This window comes from Mizuhopecten yessoensis, unplaced genomic scaffold, assembly GCF_002113885.1.
Source record: "Mizuhopecten yessoensis strain PY_sf001 unplaced genomic scaffold, ASM211388v2 scaffold6683, whole genome shotgun sequence".
NCBI classification, from domain to species: domain Eukaryota; kingdom Metazoa; phylum Mollusca; class Bivalvia; order Pectinida; family Pectinidae; genus Mizuhopecten; species Mizuhopecten yessoensis.
The window spans coordinates 739,737-763,553 of NW_018406672.1; the positions used below are offsets into that span (position 1 = coordinate 739,737).

At 33.6% G+C, this 23,817-nt stretch overlaps 1 protein-coding gene across 2 annotated transcripts in view; it reads left to right on the forward strand.

The window, feature by feature from the left end:
- LOC110452425 (sodium- and chloride-dependent GABA transporter 1-like) overlaps positions 1-23,817 on the forward strand; it is a 56,250-nt gene that overhangs the window by 21,236 nt on the left and 11,197 nt on the right. The window contains exons 1-9 of one of the 2 annotated variants that reach the window (XM_021500939.1): positions 7,562-7,737; positions 14,308-14,503; positions 15,608-15,739; positions 16,214-16,523; positions 17,231-17,363; positions 18,980-19,114; positions 21,142-21,245; positions 22,055-22,179; positions 22,525-22,637. In XM_021500939.1, coding sequence (XP_021356614.1) covers positions 14,311-14,503; positions 15,608-15,739; positions 16,214-16,523; positions 17,231-17,363; positions 18,980-19,114; positions 21,142-21,245; positions 22,055-22,179; positions 22,525-22,637 — 1,245 coding nt within the window. In that variant the 5' untranslated portion in view covers positions 7,562-7,737; positions 14,308-14,310. Of the gene's footprint in view, positions 1-7,561; positions 7,738-14,307; positions 14,504-15,607; positions 15,740-16,213; positions 16,524-17,230; positions 17,364-18,979; positions 19,115-21,141; positions 21,246-22,054; positions 22,180-22,524; positions 22,638-23,817 lie in introns of those variants that run through there. The other variant, XM_021500938.1, reaches the window with a different exon arrangement.

The window sequence follows — 23,817 nt, forward strand, 5'->3', positions numbered from 1 at the left end:
TCAAAAGCTCTGTCTCAGATAACCCCTAACAAATAGTTAGGGGTTATTGTCATCTCATGTTGCATCCTAACAGCATTTCTTTGCATTTGAACAAAACGTTTTAATTCGAAAAGAGTTTTACTTACGTCAATAAACATTATTTATAGATTTTCGGTTGTGTTATACGACACGGAGCCGCACAGCTTGCTTAGCTCATGAAGGTTGAATTAAAACATAAACACGTTGGTGTTTTTTTTTAGATATTATGGAAAAGATATAAGGTAGAAAATAATCTTTTGTATAACAGATATTTTCATCAGGTTAACAAAACAGTCCTGAAAACCATTATTATTCTAAACAATTGCTCGACACTGTTGAACTTGTCATTAAAATCAAGTCCTTTCCTTAACGCGTGTAATGTAACTGATATATTACTAAACGAACTTAGAGCATTGAATAACAGGTTTTCATTTCCATCAAAGATGTCCTGATTTCTTTTTTACATTTTAATTCATGGTCTATGAGAAAAAGACAATACATTCTCTCCTCGCTATATTCTTATCTAACAGTAACATTCAATACTAGGCGAAATATCTTTTTCATCATTAGTAAGTATTAGTATACAACTTTCCTGTTTTTCTGGAACGTTATGTCACAATAACTCCAGAGCCTGTTCTTATCGGGAATTCCTCAATTGATCTGTCCTGTTAATAAATAAACGTGTAGCTAGGGTTTTCTATCGGAAAACTGTCATTCTACGCTTTATGTTTCGGTCATGAAATGATTCCTGTACCATTTCAGTGTCTTATATAATTGTTCATCGTGTCCTTGACCTTTAGTGACCTACATATTTCTCCTGCGTGTAACATTTAAGGATTCCCTTAACACTACTTACTGAGACTACCAATTGGAAACTGTTTTCCGGCATGTCGTTAGCTTTGCAAGTCATTTTTGTGAAGAAAACCACACATTGCGGGACGTGTATGCAAAAATAATAAAGATGAAGTAAACAAAACATAAACAATAATTTACATAAACAATAACATTGTTCTGAGTATAAAGAAATCAATGAGGCTATAGAGGGATTCGAACCCTGGACTTCAGATTGTTATACTATCGCTCTAACCGTCTAAGCTACACAGACAACGGAATTATCCTGGTCCAAATGTCCTTTAGTTATATTCAAAAAAAGAAATAAACTGGTTCACCCCTGAAATTCCATAATAAACTATTCCAACCTCTGGACTAGAAGGGTTCAAATGTGTCTTCAGGGGTGAATGAGTTAACTGTATACACGAAAAACCACAGTGCAGTGGGATAGGGACCCTTAAACCAGAAAACGCTTAACGTTCTGGTTCACATGTTTTCAAAATATCTTTTGTTTTGATTCGGGGATTTCTGTAACTGTTGTTACTTTGAATCGACTTCGAGGCTCGTTTTGTCATTATATATCAACGCTTTAGTTGTCATGTCTCACAAAGGCTTTGTTCTCCCATATCGTGACTAACAATCAAAGAACACACAAGGCAACGCCCCCTATTTTCGATCAATCCAAACAAATACCCTTTTTCTGTCATCAACCTAAAGGAATGTACAGCTACGTACTACTTTTTAGCTTATTTTAGACTTATTAGGCTTTCCTTTCCATCGGTCCCCAAAGTTTTATTTCAATTTTGAACCACTTCGACTACAGTATTTCTCAGTCATTAATTTGGATAATACGATAGGTGATCAATTACCTACACAAACCGTTAACTGTATAGATAAGTCAATGACCATTAAAAATGTGTGAAAAGCTTTGTCAGCTTTACGAATGAATCAATAGCGAATTTAAACCAAACAAAATGTATCATATTATATTTATTTTAAAACAAAACTACTTATTCACATGATCGTGTCACAAATCCCGAAAAATATTTAGAGAAATGATCTATGAAATCATTATATTGATTTTTCTTTAAGAACAGTTGCAACTTCCCGAGCTTATTTTACTAACTGTTCCATGCGTTGACCTTGCTTCTGTTACAAATGTAAACATTACCTGATAGCCATCAGCAAGTGTACAATGACCTATATAGGTTGCTGGGCACAACGTAACGGCGATAACGGGTGTTAACACACCACGTGGTCTATTGTGTTTCATTGAAGCATAGGAAATGAAGCAAAAGTCGGTTAACAAAAACTTCGGAATTCGGTTAAAACGAAAAATAAAAAGTCCCTTTACTAATCAAACACGCTTTATCGTCTTACACCCACACATAACTGTTTACACAACCAATGTCAATCTTTAAACTGTTTTATATATTGGTAGTAAACGTACTGCTACTCATTGCAAAACAAATCTTCAATGTAGATGTGTGTTGATAAAAAATGACTTTAAATCATAAAGTTGAAAGTTTGTATTGTAGAAAAAACCCAAAGATAGTATTCTAAGTTTAAAGACAGCGGGAAAAGGGGGATCAGTGCACCATTCACTAAACCTGTGTTTAATGCAATTAATATCTTACTGGACGTAACGCTTAAAACACTTTTACCGTGTAATCGAGATACATCTAAATAAAGTATTAAACAAGAATACAGAATAGATCTATTTTAGAACATGTATCAGGGAGACAATTTCGGCTTACATTATGTTGTAGTAGCCAGAGAGATGATCTGCAGACAAAAACGTGAGCTTTCTTCGTTATAAAGCACGATGCTGGGTAATTATATAATTGGCTACACGAACAATGTGTCTCTGTTGTAAAATAATGGAGATTACTGGCTCTTGTGTGGCTTATAGTTGCTGAAACGTTGAAGTTCAATGAAGTTGTGACTTTTTGAAGAGATAAAGGAGTTCAATATCTGTTTCAATTACATTAGACTGGCAAATAGATGATAATGAAGCACTGATTCACAAATGAGAGGAAACAAAAAAGGTTCAACGGATATCTGAATTTAAAAAAATGGTCAGTGTTGGTCTGAGTTGGATCAAGAGGCAATAACTGTAATGTGTTATGTACACTTACAGATTAAATTCAAATATGTAATGATGTAAGAGCATGAAATAAATATAAGAATGTTTCAATTTGACGAACTTATATGAAGTATCCGTGGTGAGCTTCATAAATCTTATTTGAAAAGAAAACAATTTTAAGATCCCGTTATTTATTATTATATACAAATATTGCAAGTATTGCTGAATACTTGTTATTCCGTATCTACCTTGTTACATTGAAAACTGTAGAATTATATCATTTTAAAATTTAATCAATTCATTATAACTTATAATACATGAGTTCATACGCAAAAAAAATACGACATGGCTGTCCATAATATTACGAGGAAATTTTGATGAACTTATTTCGCCTTAATTGGGTAGGAGAGTGAAGTCGAATTCAAAAGTTTCAATAAGATGCATACATTTGTTGACTTCCTTTTAAAAACTAGAATCCCCGAAAAGATATATTTTGAAGAGCATTTGCGAAAAAAACAAAACAAAAATCGCCAAATAATACATTATTTAGCATTTTTACAGTAAAAAGCAATACTTTTTTTCGACACAGTTTGTTCTTGTTTCAATATTTGAATTCTGTCTATTGACTAACTGATATGGTGCGATAGGGGGTTGTGTACACACATGTACTCTAAACTCGTTGACAACACGAGCTATACCTTTGTGAATGCTACTGCTTATGTGTTATCTGAAAGTCCAACGTTCATGTTTGTTTATCAGATACATACGAGTAAAAAGAGATCTGTGCGTCAACAAACACAATAAGAGCAGCTTTGACAAGGGGAAAATTAACGGGAATCTTTTTCCACCCAAACAAGCAGACATCAAAAAGTCATGGATTACTGTATAAGTGGAAAGTTTCGCGTTTAGAAGTGTTTATGTTGTATCTCCTTTTTAAAACAGGTTGCTGCGTGGAAATTCGCGCGTTGGCAAAGTTTCTGAATACTATCTTTAATATAAAACCTATATTACATTATATATGTTTAATATCTTCATGATAATAGAGGAAATAAAGATGTCTATCTATCTGTTAATAAATATTAGCGCGTGGACAGTTTTACGCTTATGTTTCAATGCGAAACACGCTAATATTTCCACATCACAAAAAATCTCATTTTTACAGTATATTAAGTATCATTCTTTTTAGTCAGAGACAAACTATATACAATATCACATACAATGAATATGGACAAAAACATTAAAAAAAAATTGAAAGTTAACTTAATTAGTTAACCTCATCCAAAAACAACAATATTCAAGCCTTGTTTTAGCTCATCTCGTGACATGGTGCATCGCCCGTCGTCCGTTGTCAGTCTGCATCCTTTTTGTCTGCCTTCTACATTTCACTTTTCAGTTTTTGGTCAGGAGTATGCTGGAGTGAATGGCTATCAATTTTGTTCAAACGTATGACCACGATCTACTTTTAAGGTCACAGGTTGGCCAGGAGTATGCTGGACTGAAAAGCTATTAATTTTGTTGAAATGAATTGCCATGACCTTCTCTCAAGATACCAAAGGTCAAATTTCTTCAATCATTTGAACGACCTATTCTGAAAAAACTAAGAGAAATAGGAAGATGATATTTGGCCAGTAGCATGCTTTGGATAAAAGTTATCGAGTTAGTTGAAATGACCTCGGCCTATTATCAGGGTCACAGCTAGGGGTCGATTGCGTAAAAATTCCTTTAAATATCTGAGATGTCTATAAAGGTTATACATGTCCGGTTGAATTCAGAGATAACTGACGATAATGTTTGTTCAAATAACTGACCTTGAGTCACTTCTGAATAAAACAAGAGCCCTATGATCACGATATCCGACCACATGCCGAGAGGATGGGCTATCAACTTTGTTGATTGGATGACCTTTACCCACTAGCAGGTTAACAGGGACCAAATGTGTGTAAACCTTAAAACCATAACCCTTTGAAATGCCAACAAGTTTATAATCATGCTATTTTCCTGTTGCTTGGTGGTGTGAAGTCTATGATCTAAATGATTGGCCTGGACTAACTATGAAGGTCACGCTGCTACTTAAAGAAATTAAACTCTTTTCATGGAGATTCAATATGTGTAGATACTTAAATCTTTTAGATAAATCGATAATATGTAGTGTAGTGATATTCAGCCTAGTTGAATACTTGAAACTCTTTGAAGGTCGCAGATATGGGATAAATAACAGATGAGCTTCGAGGCAAATCAGGCCTTTTGTTCAAAGACTCATTAAGTTATCAGCAAACCTTGAGATGAGCATGGTGTTGGTGGTATTGCCTTTTTATATAGATATCAACAAAATATTGCGGGAACAATCATCTTCGGGAAAAATAAGTTATTTGATATAGAGAAGGTCTTTATTGCTGTCCATATTGCTGAATACCATATTAATTTCATTGGAAAAATGTAGTGATTTGTCACATTTATGCGTTGCATCTAGACTAATAGCATAGCTACTGGTTGGTTATGTGTTGATGAAATAAACATGACGTATTGGTCTTTATGCTATTTAAATTTTATTTACATCTTCGAATATATACATATGCACAATCACGATGCTTCTCAATAACACCTTATCTCTATGGCGTATATCCAAATCTGACCCTCTGAACACTACTAGCACGTTAAAATGTATCGTATCGCCCACTCAGCCCCTACACACAATATTCCCCTCACTTACTCGACACAGGTCATTTTCATGTTTTCAATCAATAGTATCCTCAACAATAATTGCTGCATTAGGATCCAATCGTGTCCGTTCATTCGCACTTCTTATCTTAACATAAACATACCATGCCAGAGCTTCTCTGGCTACTCTACAAACCACACAGCTAGCCAACTCTGACACTCACTCTTTGTTCATAAACACTGAATTATATCCACTGATTCTTTGTCCCCTATACCTAATTAGTTAGCGCTCGCCATTCTTATAACGGTGATTTCCTACAAAACATGAAGAAATGTTCTTCATTGTCTATGCCAAATGTTCTAGGTCTACATTGTCTATACTGTTTAAGGATTTTTGTTATTGTCCCTTACATACCGTCTATAAAAGGAGGATATGATAGCTGTATATTAGTGTTCTTGTTGTGTTGTAATTACCCAGCATAACACTGTTGACATTTTGTCCTAGGAAGGGCACTAACAGATAATGGTATCTACCAATTACTCAACGCGCAAGGTCATACTCTCAACTAAATTCGTGATAATCAATGATAACCACAGAATATAAGGAGACACGAAATAAAATGGATTACATCAAGAAATCCGAAATAAAAGAGAAGTAGAAACCACGTACAATGGGAAGCTGTTTTCTAAACCACATGCGAACACCCATCATGAAATAAATGTTTCTGTTTACTGTCAAAAACTCTAAACGCCTCTTCTTTATTTTACTGATAATATATGTAAGTAGTATTAGCGAAACATGAATTGGCGTTCAAATGGATCGTGTTTCGATATTGATAGTAACTATCTCCGGAAAAGATAAATAGCAAAAGATTCAAATTCGCGAATGCGTGTCTTCGAAAATTAGGACGAGAATAAATGTGCAGTAATTTAAAAAATATATATATAAAAACAACAATATTTTCGGTTAATTATTCTGCGGTATACAAATGTGTTCTGTAAAACAATTGCAAGAGAAATGGACAGAGCAGTATATTTCCTTTGGAATTGGTAGGTTTTCTAGGTTCACGAGATTAATTTACATATACATGAAAATGCATCGAGTGGGTTTGGATGTCCATAATTAAAATGAATTGCAAGTCTCTGATGAGTCCTTTTAATTGATGTGGTGTACCTTTTAATTGATGTGGTGTACCTTTTAATTGATGTGGTGTACCTTTTAATTGATGTGGTGTACCTTTTAATTGATGTGGTGTACCTTTTAATTGATGTGGTGTACCTTTTAATTGATGTGGTGTACCTTTTAATTGATGTGGTGTACCTTTTAATTGATGTGGTGTACCTTTTAATTGATGTGGTGTACCTTTTAATTGATGTGGTGTACCTTTTAATTGATGTGGTGTACCTTTTAATTGATGTGGTGTACCTTTTAATTGATGTGGTGTACCTTTTTATTGATTTTAGCATACACGTACCACACGTGCAAGTAAACAAAAAAATGTCCTCACCAGTATGATGGTAATGCATGCACATGTTCCATAAAAGTGCTATCTTAGCAGCATCTATCGTTAAAAAAATGTATAGCCTTCAAAAGATAGAGACGGACGGACGGACGGACGGACGGACGGACAGACAGACAGACAGACAGACAGACAGACAGACGGTATATAAATGACATATCAATATCAAGTCCGTTAGTTATAACGGCCGGGTTTTGTACCAGTTCAATAGCACTATTTATAAACTGCCCTGTGCTTTTAGAGTGACTGCTAATCTCATAATTAAAATATGTATCTATTGTTTCTAAATGAAACAATACATACGCGTCAAAGTTCGTTCATACGTTGTTTCTTTGTTTGTTTAACCTTTTTCATGGTTTACGTCTGCCTCGCTGAGCGCCGTTGACTCTAAGCCTGAATGGAAAATTACCGAGAAGATACGATAGGCGACTAAGGCTATGCTGCCTGTGTGCGTATAGCTCACACTGCCAGTTGAACTCATGGAGGACAGACCGCACTTTAAATTATAACAAAGAAATTGCTTGCTGTGCGCGATATACAAACTCGTATAAATTTGGACAAATCTAGATTTACTGTTTTATCCAAGACCTCTACTGTGTTTTTCATTGGTACCTTTGCAGGAATGTGAGTAAATCTTTTTGTTCTCTGTACACATATGGTAGAATTGCGGCCCCATTTTCATCAACTACTTTCTCCTTTAACGGATATGGGAGGATTTATTTACACCTGGCCGTTTCGTTTTCGCGCCATATTCTGTATATCTTTGTGTAACCTTATCTCAGTACGATGTACCGTGCGTGCATTTACTGTAGAGGTAGAACTGAGTTGCAGGATAAGGTGTCTAGCTCACTGAAATAAATTATGTTGATTGTAGTATTGTTGAAATCGTGCAGTACAAATGTATTCATCCTGTTCCTATTGAACTGTTATACTCATACAAAAACAGGGTTTTTTTAAAATTTTGAGTTGGTCCAGTAGTTTATTGTTTCTTTTATTATTATAGTATCGTGGTTTCAAATGCTTGACGCACTGTTGTACAAATGGGAAAAAAACTTTGAGGATCCCACATACAACCAACAATGATAAAAAAAAATGTATCTAATACATCTGATATGCTCATTTACATAACATTTAAGGACATGAAATCATGAAACTAGAGAACTGCACATACAGCCAATTTAATTTCTCAAACAGAAAATAATTTACAAACAAGGATTAATCATAAAATACGAAAATGTATATCAATTGGAGGATCAGAACGATGACGCCATATATGCCAACAGATCGCAAACATTTATCACAATACATTGAATTAAAAATAAGTGTTGGAATTCGCAAATGCGAACGATTACACATACTTTGGGTGTAAATATATGTTCGCGAAATTCAAGTTCAACGGTTCCGTCTCATTTACTGCTACAAGAAAAATATTTTTTAAATATTATAATGCCTACAGGTATCGTCAATACATTCATTTCATCCTGAAATGTCCATTATATTCCAATAGAAGTAAATGAGCGTGTGGTGCTAAACACTGAAATTGCGTCGGAAAAAATTTATTGTCATAGTCTAAATTTAGACTGTCTGTTAATGGAAACAGGTAATTTTGTCGTCTCACATTTTTCATCTCATGATAATGCGGGGAAAAGGAACATACTATTTCCTTTTAAAATCTTTAAATGTTCAAAAAACCCATCTGAGTGTTACAGTGATGTATTACATTTAATATCACACATGCAGCTAAAATGCCGGTATCCCATCTAATTATGTTGATAAACATTTGTTATCACAAATAGAGGTAACTACACTTATATATTATATCACATATGTGTTTTATTAAAAAGCATTCTAACATTCGTGTTTTAATCAGATAAAAATGATTATTTTTAACATTATTTCAAAATATGAATGTGAATATCAATTGTTTGCCTTTAAAAGACTGCTCCGTAAATGTTAGCCACATGTAAGACAGGATACTATACACATACCTACTAATATGTATTTTTTTTTAATATAATCAATATAATAGGAAAAAGTAGTTAAGTGATAAAGTATATCAAATTACAAGGGTATAGTATGCTATAATTAAACATGGTGACACGTAGCTATGAAAACTACAGTCTTAAGGCACTTATGGTGTTCCAAAAGGGAGCATGGTCGACCATGTTATCGTTGACTTTTCTGGGGATAATTATCAGTAACAATCACTTGATTTAAATGCATTAAGAATGGAAAGGATAATTAAAAAGTATCTTTTAATTCCAATTAATAAAGACGTAGATGTCATAAAGATCCACTACATTGATATTTTATACTAGAGAACGATTATTGACAGGTACTTACATGAATGTGTTATTTTATTTTTCTGACCACGCTTATGCACTCTGAACTGTAAACACCAGTTATCTGTAAATCCAACGTAATTTATACTTCGGTATGAATGGAACAATTAATTAAATGGGATTACAATACATGACATAGTTACCACTGGTGTGGATTCAGCGTACTTGTATGGATTTAAACATTGCTTGTGTCGTTCGATATCTCTATCTCTAATTTATTACTTCCCGTCTTTATATAAACTTGCAGCTTTGTCTGATGTTTAAAAAGATTAAACCCTGCGCGTCGAGCCTCATTAGCTTCATAGTACGTCCAGGTAAAATTTGACGCATTGATATTTTCAGAAGTATTACAAAAACAACATAACGTAACATATAAATTGGTCTTGAAATAAACACACACTACTAAAAAATAATAGCGGAATTGGATTTATTTTTTGTGAAAATCAGTTTAAAATGATGCCCTTATGTCTCTGTCAGTAGGCTGACGAAGGAGAGGGTAAAAACTACTAGACATTTAAACGTTATTGATATGACTGCATTTTTTTACGTGTTGGTTTTCGTAATACGATCACGTGTTTCCATGACAACAATGAAACCCTACCAAAAATGTTTACCACTTAAAACGTTATTTGTAACTTCTCGTACTCTAGTTCTTTAGTTCAATAGTTACTGTTCTTTTTTTCGTTGATCTGTTAACTAATCAATTTAAAGAAATGTTTGTTTCTAAATATCAGGTAATCAAAAAAAAAATATAGATACTGTTATTGTCTGATATGCATTAAAACAAAACTATTTAAAAAATAGAAATTGACGGTTTAGCACTAATTTAAGAAATTACAAAAATCATCACCCCATTTTAGGTATTTTAAATATTAATAGGAGATTTATAAATTTAGTTTTGGTACCTGCCTATGACGAAGAGAGGGTTTATATAGTGTGTCCTTGTTTGCTTGTCCTTAAATTTGTTTGCATCCGGTCGGCAAGTTATTCAAACACTGGATAAAGTGCGTGCGAGCGAGATAAAAAAAAATGTAGGGTCGGAGGTAAACAAAATATGGTCGGTCGTGGTACTGGAGAAATGTGTTACAAGAAAGTTTATTTGAGCACAGAACCCCTGGTTGATGGTTAAGCACGATAACAGTTTTATAAATATATTCCTGGTACATCGGCCCCTATCACCAACAGCTGATACATATACATATTTTTAATTATATAATTATTTATATCAAGATGAAGGAAAACAAAACTAAATCATCAATGCATCATTATTTATGGGAAATGTGTGTTTTACAATCATGGAAAAGCAAAACATTTATTGTTTTTAACAATGTCTTACCAATGTTAAACTTCCATTGATACCAATGATTGTAGAGACTGTGCTTGTTAAAATATCCATAGAAAGCGTGTATCCATCCTTTTATATTTTGGCGTGACGGATTGTGACATGAATTGAAAAAAACAGTTTTGTAAACAAATGTTTTATTTGCTGTTTTCAAATGAATCTTTACGAAATAAACACCGCAATGTCATATGAATACAGCAAAAGCCGTGTGTAGAGACGTACTTAATTCGTGTGCAATGATAATTTCTCGAAACGCAATATGAACGGTTTCACAATCAAAGTTACATTTTGTTCATCTTGATCCAACTCACGATGACAACAATAATGCTTGTTAACGCAAAGTCAGGGGGTGGGGGTACACATGTTCGAAGATTTATGTAGGTCGAGGACAATAGCCTTTGTGTGAAAACACTGACGCCGAAAACAAATACGGGAACTATTTCTGTCTTCAGTCGCTTGTGGTTTGTGTGAATACTTTTAACCAGGTAAGTGTCACATAAAGTGTGTGTGTGTGTTAATTTGGGAACAAGGTAAATCGCGGGTTTAAGTATAACGCGAAATTTATTAAAATAAATAAAGTTCTTTAAAATAGGAGATATTTATATCAGTTAACGTTCATATCACTAGTTCTCATTCTACCGAACAACATGTTGAAATGCAACCGCAAATCTATTTGAATTTCTTCCTTTCAAAATTTGTTTGACACCAGAAATAGCATGTTGAATACAAAGCGAGTTAGGGTTCAAATAGGAAAGTGCAACAATTAAACACCTTCCTTTTAAAAAAATGAATTCGAATCAATTTCGAATCAATTTGACCTGTTTCTAATCTTTTCATTATTAAATAAAATAATATATTTTAAATTCCAGGTGCACTCATACTACAATGTAATATGTTAAATGCCCGTACCAACATCTGTTAAGAATTGCTCAAACGTATCATAGATCAAAACTAAAAATAAAGTTCTGAAATGTTGTTATAGAAAACCCGCTAACCTATCGTTAAGTTGATAATACTTTGTAAACCGTGCTTATTGTCCCTGGATATCGCGGTCCTGATATAACGTGACTGTGTATTTGGCCTTCACATACGTGACGGTGAATTCAGCGCAAACGCTCGGCTTAATAGGAAGCACAAAATTGATATAAGGCCACAACAAATTGATTTCTTGTGATTTGTACTACTCAGCATTATAAATGAAAAGAACTTTCAACAGTTATTTAACGAAAAGGTACTCAAAAATAATAAAAATTTGAGGTAGCAGGCAATTTCACTGTATATTATTTCTTATGTTATAAAGTTAAACTTTAGTCAAAACCTTGAGAAGATTTAATGTACCATGTACCGACTTATTTATCAGTGTATCATTAAATAACGCATATGGCAATGTAATTAATTTCTGTTTGAATTTCCCTCTCTAAATATTAGTTTTTAAAAAAATGTGTTTGAACACGTTTTCGTTGCGTATATGATAAAAAGGATATCGATCTTGTTTCCATTTGATCTGTTTTTTATATAAAAAAAAATCGTTCGATATTAGTCGTATATGTTTGATATTATCTGTGCATTTTAAAACATTTCCGATATACACAATATAGGCATAGTTGCCGTCGTTCAATATCATTCAATAGTTGTTCAAAAAGTTGTGAAATTGTCTGTTCCAGTACTTATACTTTGTGTCGAGTTATGTACTACCTCAATATGAAAAACTTGTGTTTAGTCTTTCTATATCAAACTGTTTTCTTTTATTGGTTTAGCGATCGTTGTTTCTTTTGCACAGTTTTTGTAATTCTTATTTGTTCGTCATTAGTTATGTTCAATTATTATGCTGTTACAATATGTTATGATATGTCCACAGATCATAACTTCTGATATCGAGTTGATTTGCTTTCATATCACGACATTATGAGCTTAGTCTTGTTTTAACAACAACAACCTACTTCTACATAAATTAACAAATGTTAATAGAATAGGGAAGATGTTCACCATTTTGTCGTTACTTTGGGAAAATGTTGTGTATTAGTAAAGTACTGAGCTCGTCTGATGTTTGTTCGGTCTAGAGACTGTGTTTTTGAGTACACACTGCTTGGATGTGGTCAAACACTGATTTATGATAACCTGGGTAAACTAGGATACCATGTTATTATCGCTGCGTCTTGTCGAAAGGGATAAGGAGTGGTGCTTTGTTCGATACTGTAAATAACGGACCAATCTGATCGATAAAATAACTCAAGCCTTGTTTACTGACTCGGCGTAAAACCAACGTATAAGGAAAAAAACAAATGTCGTCATGCGATATCACACAGAGAAGATGATACCTAATCTTCATGAATAATAAGCATGTGCCATGCCAGCATATATCAGCATTGGCAGTTTACTATAATTTGTAACTTTGTCCGGTGTAATTATATATCCACTAATCATCTCGTGGGAAATCAATATCTGTCAGCTCTTAGTCATGGCAAGGGTCGTCAGTGTCTACGCATAGCAACACTGAATTCTATTGTTACCAAGACCAAGTGAAATCTATAAATATTAGATATTATTCAATGTTAGTTTTAAAATTCCCTGCAAAATATAACAGTTAAATCGCTTTACCTTATATTCAAAAAATAGTTATAAAAGTTGTGGACATAAGCAATAAATTCGGTGGATTAAATAAGTGAGAATTGTTTTCTGAACCGAGAGTGTCATTCTTGAAAACTGCATTAGAATCTTCAATATACATATTGCAGTTTGATATCGAATGTCTTTGTTACTGTGCAATTAAGTAACATTATTTCTAAATTCCTGGTGAGCTTGAAATAAATTTTAACACATTTTGTTCAAAATACTAACCATTAAAATGTGTTATTTTAAGATGCTTGTGTGAGTAGTGACTAGCAAGTAGAATTCAAAGAAAGACATTTGTAAATACCAAAACGGCTTGCCAAGAATATAATTCGAAAATTCAGATTTAAGACATGTGTAATCTAACAATGCTTTAAACAGGCTTATCTCTCACTGTTATCAGCATGAGACAAATTGTAAGCACTTTGGAAAATAAGAATAATCAAATATTTCTTATGACATATGCCACACATGGTTTAAGGCACGCGTATCCGTCTAGAATACTTGAGATTGGTAATGGTCGTTATGATATTACATGATATGTACTTTTATATAAGCCTCTTCATAGTTGCTGTAGTTGTATTCCACCTGGGTTTTTTTTATAAAATGTATTCATTTATTATTGTAGTAATTCATTTATTTCTGCATTACTTCAATAATTTTTAAAAATCATTAATTCATTATTAATGCGTATATTTATTCATTTATGCATTGTTTCATTCATTTATACATTTATTATTTCTGTATTTGTATTCATTCATACATTCATTATTTGATGAATTCGTTATTGCATTAATTTATTTGTGTATTAATCTATTCATTAATAAATTAATTTTTGTAGGTTGATGGTTTAAATTAATACCTAATATTTGTTTCAATTTTACATTATTGGTGTTTCAGAAAATGAGTTCCGAATCCAATAGTTCCGGAGAAAACAGTATTGACATTATTAAAAAGGGGGAGAATAACCATACGGATAAAGATGACAGAGGAGGATGGAAGGGTCGGATGGATTTCATTCTCACTTGCATAGGCTATGCTGTAGGCCTGGGCAACATATGGAGGTTTCCCTACCTCTGTTATAAGAGTGGAGGAGGTAAGAAGCCATGATGTAGTACATTGTACGTGCCTTGGCGAGAACACCGGACTGTAACACCAAACAATTTGCTTTTAGTACATAGTAAACGAACGTTTCGCAACCAGCTAATATGAACTGACATGCATAACAAAAGTCTGAACACAAAGTAACGTACTCGAGTTTTAGGAAGCACAGCGAGACACTTTGCTAGAGTTGAACACGTGTACAAATCTTTTTTGGAATGTAATCCGCCATTTTATCCCTAGGCTTGGTTCGTTTTTTTATGTTGGCATGTGAATCAGAGTTTGAGCAAAACCTGATCGGCTTTTAACGATTGCTACCAGGTCGTTAAACCTGCGATGAATGCATAGTAAGGTATCACGCACATTCAGTGTGCTAAACATCGAAGGGGCATTTGAGATAACAACAATTTATTGCAAACCTTGTGCAAGCGCTTTTGTAAATTAGATCGGATGTAATGCAAAACTGAAGGAAAATTACATCTCTACTCGGTTACACTGAAACCTTCGTCGGGATTAATGAACGATTGACGTTCCGGGGCTTGTAAACAAAACGAAAATGTAATTATCAGTTGATCTGTATTAGAATGTGACCCAATTGTTGTAAAAGCGATCATCTGTTTCTTAAATCAAATCATATAAAATCTGTCCCATTACAAGTTTATAATCACACAAAAAATATTACTTAAAACTGTTGTAAAAACATAAGTGTATGCATTAATGTATGAAAATTGGCAAATATTAAAAAACATTGATTGAAAATAATTTCAAGTTGTAAGTGTGAATGTTTTATGAATAACAACAAAAATTAAAATAGTCCCCTTACAACGTTCCATACACATCTTGGTTAAAGCAAAGTTTATTAGAGATATTATTTTTCTGTCCTTTAAAGCTTTCAGGATAAGGAATACTAAATGCATATGTAAACCGTCTCTTATTCAGACAGTAGTTTGTATTGTGGCGTGATTTTATCGCATGACAATATTTTATTATTATATCTTTTATGTTAGCTAAAGTAGCTCTGGTATTTGTTCTAGTTCTTTTCGTAATATCATTTGCATATCAACTGTGTAACTGTTTTCTTATTTTCCTTTAATTTCAGGTGCATTCTTCATTCCCTATTTCATCTTCCTGCTGTTATGCGGCTACCCGCTGTTCTTCATGGAAGCAAGTTATGGCCAGTTCAGCAGTCTCAGTCCCATCACTACGTGGCGGATGAGTCCTCTTTTCAAAGGTAGGTACATGTTTTCCTTTAACCTGCATAAACAGCCGTTTTCTTGATATGAACATTTATCGATGATTCAATAGTGATAATGACATAGCTCATTGGAAAATTTGCAAATATCTACCAAAGACAAAATTGTGAAACAAAATTAGCGTGCTAACAAACATAGAAAGGAAATCATGGTAAGACTTAGAATTTCGTCAATTCTCGAGAACTACAAAGTGACACAGATCTTTTATTGTTGTCTTGGATAGTTAAACGCAAACCTATTGAAGCAATTATCTTACCAAATGTCAAGTTAGATTGCGGTTTCCTTTTCTGTATTCCATTTTCTCGAATAACAAAACAAATCGAATTGTTGTAAGTCGGAGTATCTGTAAGATATAAGAAGAGTAGGAATACTTTATTAGTATTCATACTTTTACTATGTTAGAATTCTGCTACAACATGATAGCGTGCCGATACCTATCTGTATGTTTGTAGGTGTTGGTGTCGGGATGGTGATTGTTTCCGGTTTAGTTTGCGTTTATTACAATGTCATTGTCGCCTGGACGCTCTACTACCTCTTCATGTCCTTCCGGGCTGTGTTGCCATGGAGTAACTGTGGTAACGTCTGGAACACAGAAAACTGTGTGGACGGGTCGGAAAGGAGAGTGATGAATAACACACTGGGCAATTATACGACATACAACGTCAGTAACACCATGTCCAACATCACCGGTCATATCCTCAGTGCAAATGGCTCAATCATACACGAAGGTGCCAAGAGAAGTCCAAGCGAAGAATATTGGGAGTAAGCATTAAATTATTTCACAGTCATTGAAAATAGCTGTTAAACGTAGTTATTATTTTCGAAGCATTTAAACTTAATCTATAATAATCCGTTCATCAGATTTATAGAAAAAACGTGCCTTGCATACAATTCCGTCTGCTACCTAGTATGATCGATATTAATGATAATATTTACTAGATACATGCGTTCCTGATAATTTTTTAGCCAGTTTATATTTTATGCTTTGCTGCAATGACTTACAATTTCAGGTTAGTTCCAATAACGAACAATTCAACAAATTCTCATTTTTAGCGTTGTCTGAAATGAATTATTTTCATACATTGAGTTGGTTGATGTTATTTTTATGTGTGTGCTTCTCTAAGATATGTTTTTAACCTTTAACGGAATGATACTTTAACAGCATCAATATGAAAGGTGAAACGTTTTCCATTTGTCTGTATTCTGACAAAGATGATGAATGCCGTCTGAACGTATGTACTGAAAATCATTATATCGATCAGCGCGAACAAATTCGCTCACGAACATATATAAAACTATTGTAGTGGCTTTGCCGTCTTGAACATTTTTGCATCGCAAACAACAGGCGAGCATTTGTCAACATGCGGAAACATTTTACGTTACATGTAAAGTTACGAGTTATTTTAAGAAAAAAAACTGATTTCTAGTCAATAAGCAATTTCTAATTTACTTAAATTTAACACTACCAGAAACCACGTGCTTGAACTCTCTGAAGGGATTGAAGACGCTGGTATCATCAGATGGCCTCTACTGCTTTGTCTCATATTAGCTTGGTTCTTCGTATTCCTGTGCCTTTTCAAAGGCGTTAAAGTATTGGGCAAGGTTAGTAACACATTTTGTATATATTTAAAATGTGACGTAACAGCGTTGTTGAAACAATATCTGAAGGACATTTAGTAGTTATAGCATACGTTAGCACATAATATCAAAAATATATACAAAATAAAAAAGATGTTATTGCTGTTGTACCGTTTTTGTTTATTCAGCTTGTTTTAGTGTTAAAGTTGTGAAAATCCTCCAAGCGATTTTATCTCATCAACAGATTATGTTATATCAGAATTTGTAAAATCTTGGTTACCATGTCAACTGAATGTTTTCTTTGGTGTTCTAAAACACTGTTTACTTTTCTTCAAATGTCTGCAGTGTGTATATTGACCGCCATGTGTGCGCCAGATTAACTCCTTGTGATCGATATTCGGATTCCAGTTTAACTGGTGTAACATCTGTAGACTAAGTCCCCATGTGTCGCATTGCAAATCTATTATGATTCACCGCGCAGTTATGACTACCAGCAGCTTTCTGACACACAAAGCAGGTCGTCTAGTTTTAAAAATCAGCACTCATTAACCAAGTGCTTATTGATGCATTCTAATCTCCGTTAGATTGATAAATTGGAAATTAAATTGCATTCGCTTGCACAAGCCAGCAGATACATAGTCACATATTACCGTTAAAATGACCGTTTCGATACGTTAATGTGGGACATTGGTGTCATAAGCAATTATTCAATACCTAAGTCTTGTTTTATGATTCATAAATATTTAGCAAATGAGCATAATAATGTCCGGCTGATGATTTCCATTGTAAATACTGATAAGCGTGGAAATCTAGGTGCTAAAGACCACGCTATTGACCTGTAAGTGAGAGGGTTATATCCAGTCGACCTCGACCTTAAGTGCCTTGTTTATAACATGTGAAATCCAACACGATTGTTGGTACGTCCTTGACTCGTGGCAGCTCATTGGTAGTTCTGTTCTAATCGGGATCGTTATATGTTAAGAAATTCCTTTACTTGACCTCATCATAAGGTTTTATTTATATAAGAAAAGCAATAAAATCATTCGAGACGGTACATTCTGCATCAACTGACTTCGTCTCCAGTGTTTGAGGGGGTTGAAGATGGGGGACTAGTGTCTGCCATTTTGACGTTTCCGCTTCACGTCAACCTGCAAGGCAATATATATCAATTTACGACCACTTCATGAATCATTCTTCTTGCCCTGACGGAAGCGTACAGGAGGTCTCATTGTTGTGAAAACTACCATTGCACGTGCGATCGAGAAACCGAACCATGTCCATCTTTGTGATTGCCGAATGCGCTATGCATGCCGTTACCTGGCCATATTTTGTAATTTATAGCGATAAGAGCCGACCGCGAATTTAATATTTCAAATTATACAAACATGTTCATAATAATAATACGTTATTACTTTATTTAAATCATTACGGAGAATAAAATTAATTCACCCCTGAAATTTCATAATGAACTATTCCAACCATTGAATTGGAAGAGTTTAAATATGTCTTCAGGGTTGAATGAGTTAAAACTGTTAGTACGTTTCGTTTATTTCGTTTATTAAGTCCCTTAAATAAATATTTTGATTATAAGATTTAGTTTTTCTCTCTTCAATGAATCGGTGATGTTTTTTTCAACACAGGTGATGCACTTTGCTGCTCCTTTCCCATATTTGGTTTTGATGGTTCTCCTGATCCGAGGGGTGACACTGCCTGGTGCTATGGAAGGCATTAAGTTCTACGTTTTTCCTAAATGGGAAAAGTTAGCAGAATTCCAGGTAAGACTCTTATGTGATAATATGTATGTTTCTTCGCTAGGATCTTGGATTGAAAATTGAAATCATATAAATATGTGTTTTCATAATGATGACCAACCACGACATCCTTTAAATTAGTGTATGATATAGTAGGCTGAGGGTTTCATTCTTCAAGCATCCATTAATTGTGGTTGCCTTAATGATATATTGTACTGTCTCTATGTGTGCCGCTTTATCAAAGAGCTTTACTATATGTTAAGAAAGACTTACAAAAAATGTAAAGAAAATGAACAAAGAAATCTTAGGAAATGATGGTATCGCGATATAATGAGGAGACTTTTACAGGTTTGGTTCAAAACCTGTAGGTATTACATTGAACACGGCATAATTAAAGGCGTTGACAATGTTCTGGGAAGTTGCAGGGAACCTATTGGGGCAAAACTTTGAACACAGGCACAATTGGGTATTATGACAACCGACACAAGGGCATTGTACAGAGGTTTTACGGTACAAGATCATGCAGACATTCTCTAAGGATACGTGAACAGTAAAACGAATGCACAATCTCTGTCTAACCAGTTTTGCTTAGACGCCACGTACAATAAACAAAACATTGTTTAGCTGATAAGTAAGAAAACGAAATACCATTCTGTCACTACAAACGTGCACACCGACGTATTTATAACACACATCTGTATTTTACTTTTTACCTAAGCATTTGTATGCATACTATCTGCTTGTGAATGTTATAAAATGAGATTATTCAGAGGGTTACCCTCATGGCTAGGTTATTACACCTTGGGATATCTTCCAATTCTTTATCTGAATTTATAGAATTTAAACGATTTTTCATGGTAATATCAACATTTCCTAAAAGTCATACACGATTTTTGTTCTAAACAAACTGACATTTGATTCACGTTATCGTACTATGTTTACATAATTGAACATATTTATCTACAGTCGTCAGTATTTTATTGACGTTTGTGGCGGAATTCTCGGTTAATTTTTAGCACAGTCTAATCTAAATAATCTTGACGAGGGAATGGAATGATACAAACGCGTGTGCATCAACACAGAGAAAATGTTAGATATGCGGGGTCGACACTCACTTCACACGACAAACTGTGTTGGAAGCACTTAACGTGCTTATTACGAATGTGTTGTGACCGAAGTAAGGTAGGGTTAACGCAATATAAGGTTTTACAGACTGTTTGATGTGGCATCCTTACAATCATCCCTTGTTGTTTGGACAGATGATGTTTAATGTGTTAAAATTGAAAGAAGCAATTCACTAGGTGGAAATATATGTCTAATATTCGCGACATGGGACACATTTAAACAATTATCTCTTTTCGAAAAGAATTCAGTTTTGTGAAAGGATATACAAAATATCATTAGAATCGTAATCTAGGCTTTATTGATTTATTGATTAATTTGTAGCTTTTCTGTATGATTTTTTTTTTTTTGTAAGGAAAATGACGTTTACTTAATAAAATCATAGGAACATGTGTAGGGTATTATGCAACCTAAAAAACAATATTTTAATTAATTTGAAATTCGAAACATGTCAAGATGACAAAAAACATATAAAAAGATATAACATCATATTATCAGATGTTTATCATTTATTAATATTATACGAAGTGATATACACTTTTTCTCTGTCTGTGAAGATTACCAGGTGAAGGTTAATATAGACAAAAGTTATAAATCCCACAATTTTAAATTTATTAGTCAGCATATATATGTTGATTCATATGTACATTAAAAAATATAAATATATATATAGAGTGTTGAAATTAACTACACATATGTAAGATATTTCACACCTACATACAAATATTTGCTACTGTTTTTAACAGGAATTCATAATGTTCTCTCTGTAATATTATCTCACTGGTTTTCTTTAACCTTGACTAGTTGAGGCTGTAGTTGAATCGAAAATCAGTTTCCAAGACAATTTTGTGTTTGATTGAATGTGTTTATCAGATAGGAAACGCGCACAAATAGTAATAAATTGGGTTTCTTTTCTTTTTACATTGTAGGTATGGGGAGACGCTGCCTTACAGATTTTCTACTCTGTCGGAATGGGATGGGGAGGAATTGTCACTATGGCTAGTTACAATAAATTCAGTAATAATATTTACAGGTTTGTACATGTTAGAACATTTGCTCACTGATCAAAACATGTATAAGTAGATTTTGTCAAGTGGACATATTTCCCGTTTGATTCTTCAATTTGTGGGGGGATTTGGTATAGTTGTTAAAACGCTTATCACATATCTCGTGTCTTTATCTTCTCGAGAACAATATCTGACGTCTTAAAAAGCATTGAAAACATATCACTTGATCAAAAATATTTACACCTCAGAAATATCAGTTACATAGTGTGAATATGACAATGAACGTTATAGGTATATAGCAATAATGTTTGTGAAATAAGATCGTCTTAAGATTGTTCTTATTTTATACGAACTTATGGTTCCTTTAGATAAAAAGTGATATTTTTGTAACGATTATCTACGCAGTGAGAATCGGATTTTCACAATATTTTCCCAAGTTAATGTCAATAATTGAGTCGTTCGTCTTAATTTTGAGAACAGTTCATCAAAAGTTTTATATTTTACTGAAGGAGTTCTGATCTATCATTGTATTAATTCTGCTATCCTTGGTGTATTTTTGGTTTTGAAAACAGTTATGAAATAAGGGCTAATAATATAGATTTTTTTTCTCGAATGATGATACCAACACCTATAGGAGCAGTTATAAGCTTGTTCTCTCATCTCATTATTTTAATTTGAGTAACGGAGAAAATATTATTTTAGTTTGTCTGCTTTGATCAGAATTTCACATATCTGATATGATCCTCTGTTTTTCGGGGTGTTTTTTTTTTAAATTTAACGTGTTGTAGAATGTTCTGAGTTATTGTGTAAATTTAATCATTTTATACTGTTTTAGGGATGCCTTGATTGTACCTATTATTAACTGCGGAACATCTATCTTTGCTGGTTTTGTAATTTTCTCCGTCCTGGGGTTCATGGCCCACCAGACTGGTTCATCGATTGAGGATGTAGTCAGTCAGGGTAAGAACATGCCGTCAAGTGTTAACACCAAAATGAAATGTGGTGTAAAGTGTTATCGGAAGGTTAAAATGTGGTTTAAATGTTATCATAACATTAAAATGTGGTGAAAAGTGTTATCATAATGTTAAACTGTGGTGTAAAGTATTTTCATGGAGAGAAAATATTAGGTTAAGTGTTATCAAAATGTTAAACTATGGTGGTGTTAAGTGATTTTAGCGGAGGAATTTGATGTCTCTGTTATGTTGGCGTATCTTTAGTTTTGCCGCAGACTTACCATATATGCTGAGTTGGTATTGTGCCTTGATATTGTTGTAATTGTTTTCTTTTCAAACTTTACTTTTACAGGACCAGGTTTAACGTTCGTTGCGTACCCAGCAGCTGTTGCTAAGCTACCTATCTCTCCCCTCTGGGCGGTGCTATTCTTCCTCATGTTGTTCACTATCGGCGTAGACAGTCAGGTAGGGTTTCATAATGGTTTGGACGTAGTCCTATACTTAAGTTTGTACACACTTTGTATGCATTATCATTGACCATCGATATTTTTGATAACATCGATAACATTTGATTGCATAGTTATACTATCGCTATAGAAGATAAGAGAGGATCAATATGTTTTTTTTTTATCTAACGATGATTCAATTATGCAATCATTTTTGTTATATTTATCTAAAATAAATTTCAGCATTTTGTAGAAATGTTCTACTTTATATTGCTCGTTTAGAACATTAGACACATAAAGCCTTGTATTGATGGGAAACGGTGACAATGCATACTTAATTTATATCTTAATCTTTTTAAGTGAAACTGTGTGTGTATGACACATACATAAGATGGCTTAATACTTGGTCTAAGGGTTGTTCCTTAGAAACAAATGTTATGATGTTTACTATTAAACTCTTTAAAATAGAGATAGACCCGTATTTTGACTATAAATAACTCAGGTTACATTCTGCACTCTGTCATAGTTAGAATTATATCTTCTGCACATTTTTTCGTAAAATAAATTTTCTTTAAGAGAAATTATTTTTGTAAAAAAAAAAAAAAAAAAAAAAAAAAAATTTTTTTTTAAAAAAAAAAAAAAAAAAAAAAAAAACATTTATTGTCTCAAATATTCTCCTACTGACTTAGTTAGTAAGAAATGTATTCATACTCATGTCATCCACCATTACTTACCCCATAATATGGCTTCATCCCCAACACTCGTGCAAAATATTGCATTCCCTCACATTAGCCAGATTTCCAATGCTTGTTTTGCTAATCAAATTTATTTCAATTAATATCGTATTTTACATTGTACAAACAGGATATTTAGCCAAGGCCTTATTTTGTGAGTATTCGGATTGCTCAAGTTGCATTTCAAAAGTTCTTGTTTGTTAAACAAATTTCGATACGACTCTGACAGGTTTCTTAGAACTAAAATTACCAGTTTACATCAGATTATAAAGGTAATTTGTTCTGAAGATGTACAGGCTAGAGACACAGCCAAACCTCGTTATGTCGACGTCGTTTTTAAATACAGCCAAACCTCGTTATGTCGACGTCGTTGTTTACATACATTCAAATATCGTCTTATCGAAGTCGCTGTTTACATAACGAAAAAAATCGATATGTCGAAGTTGTTGGTCTCATGCAAAAACT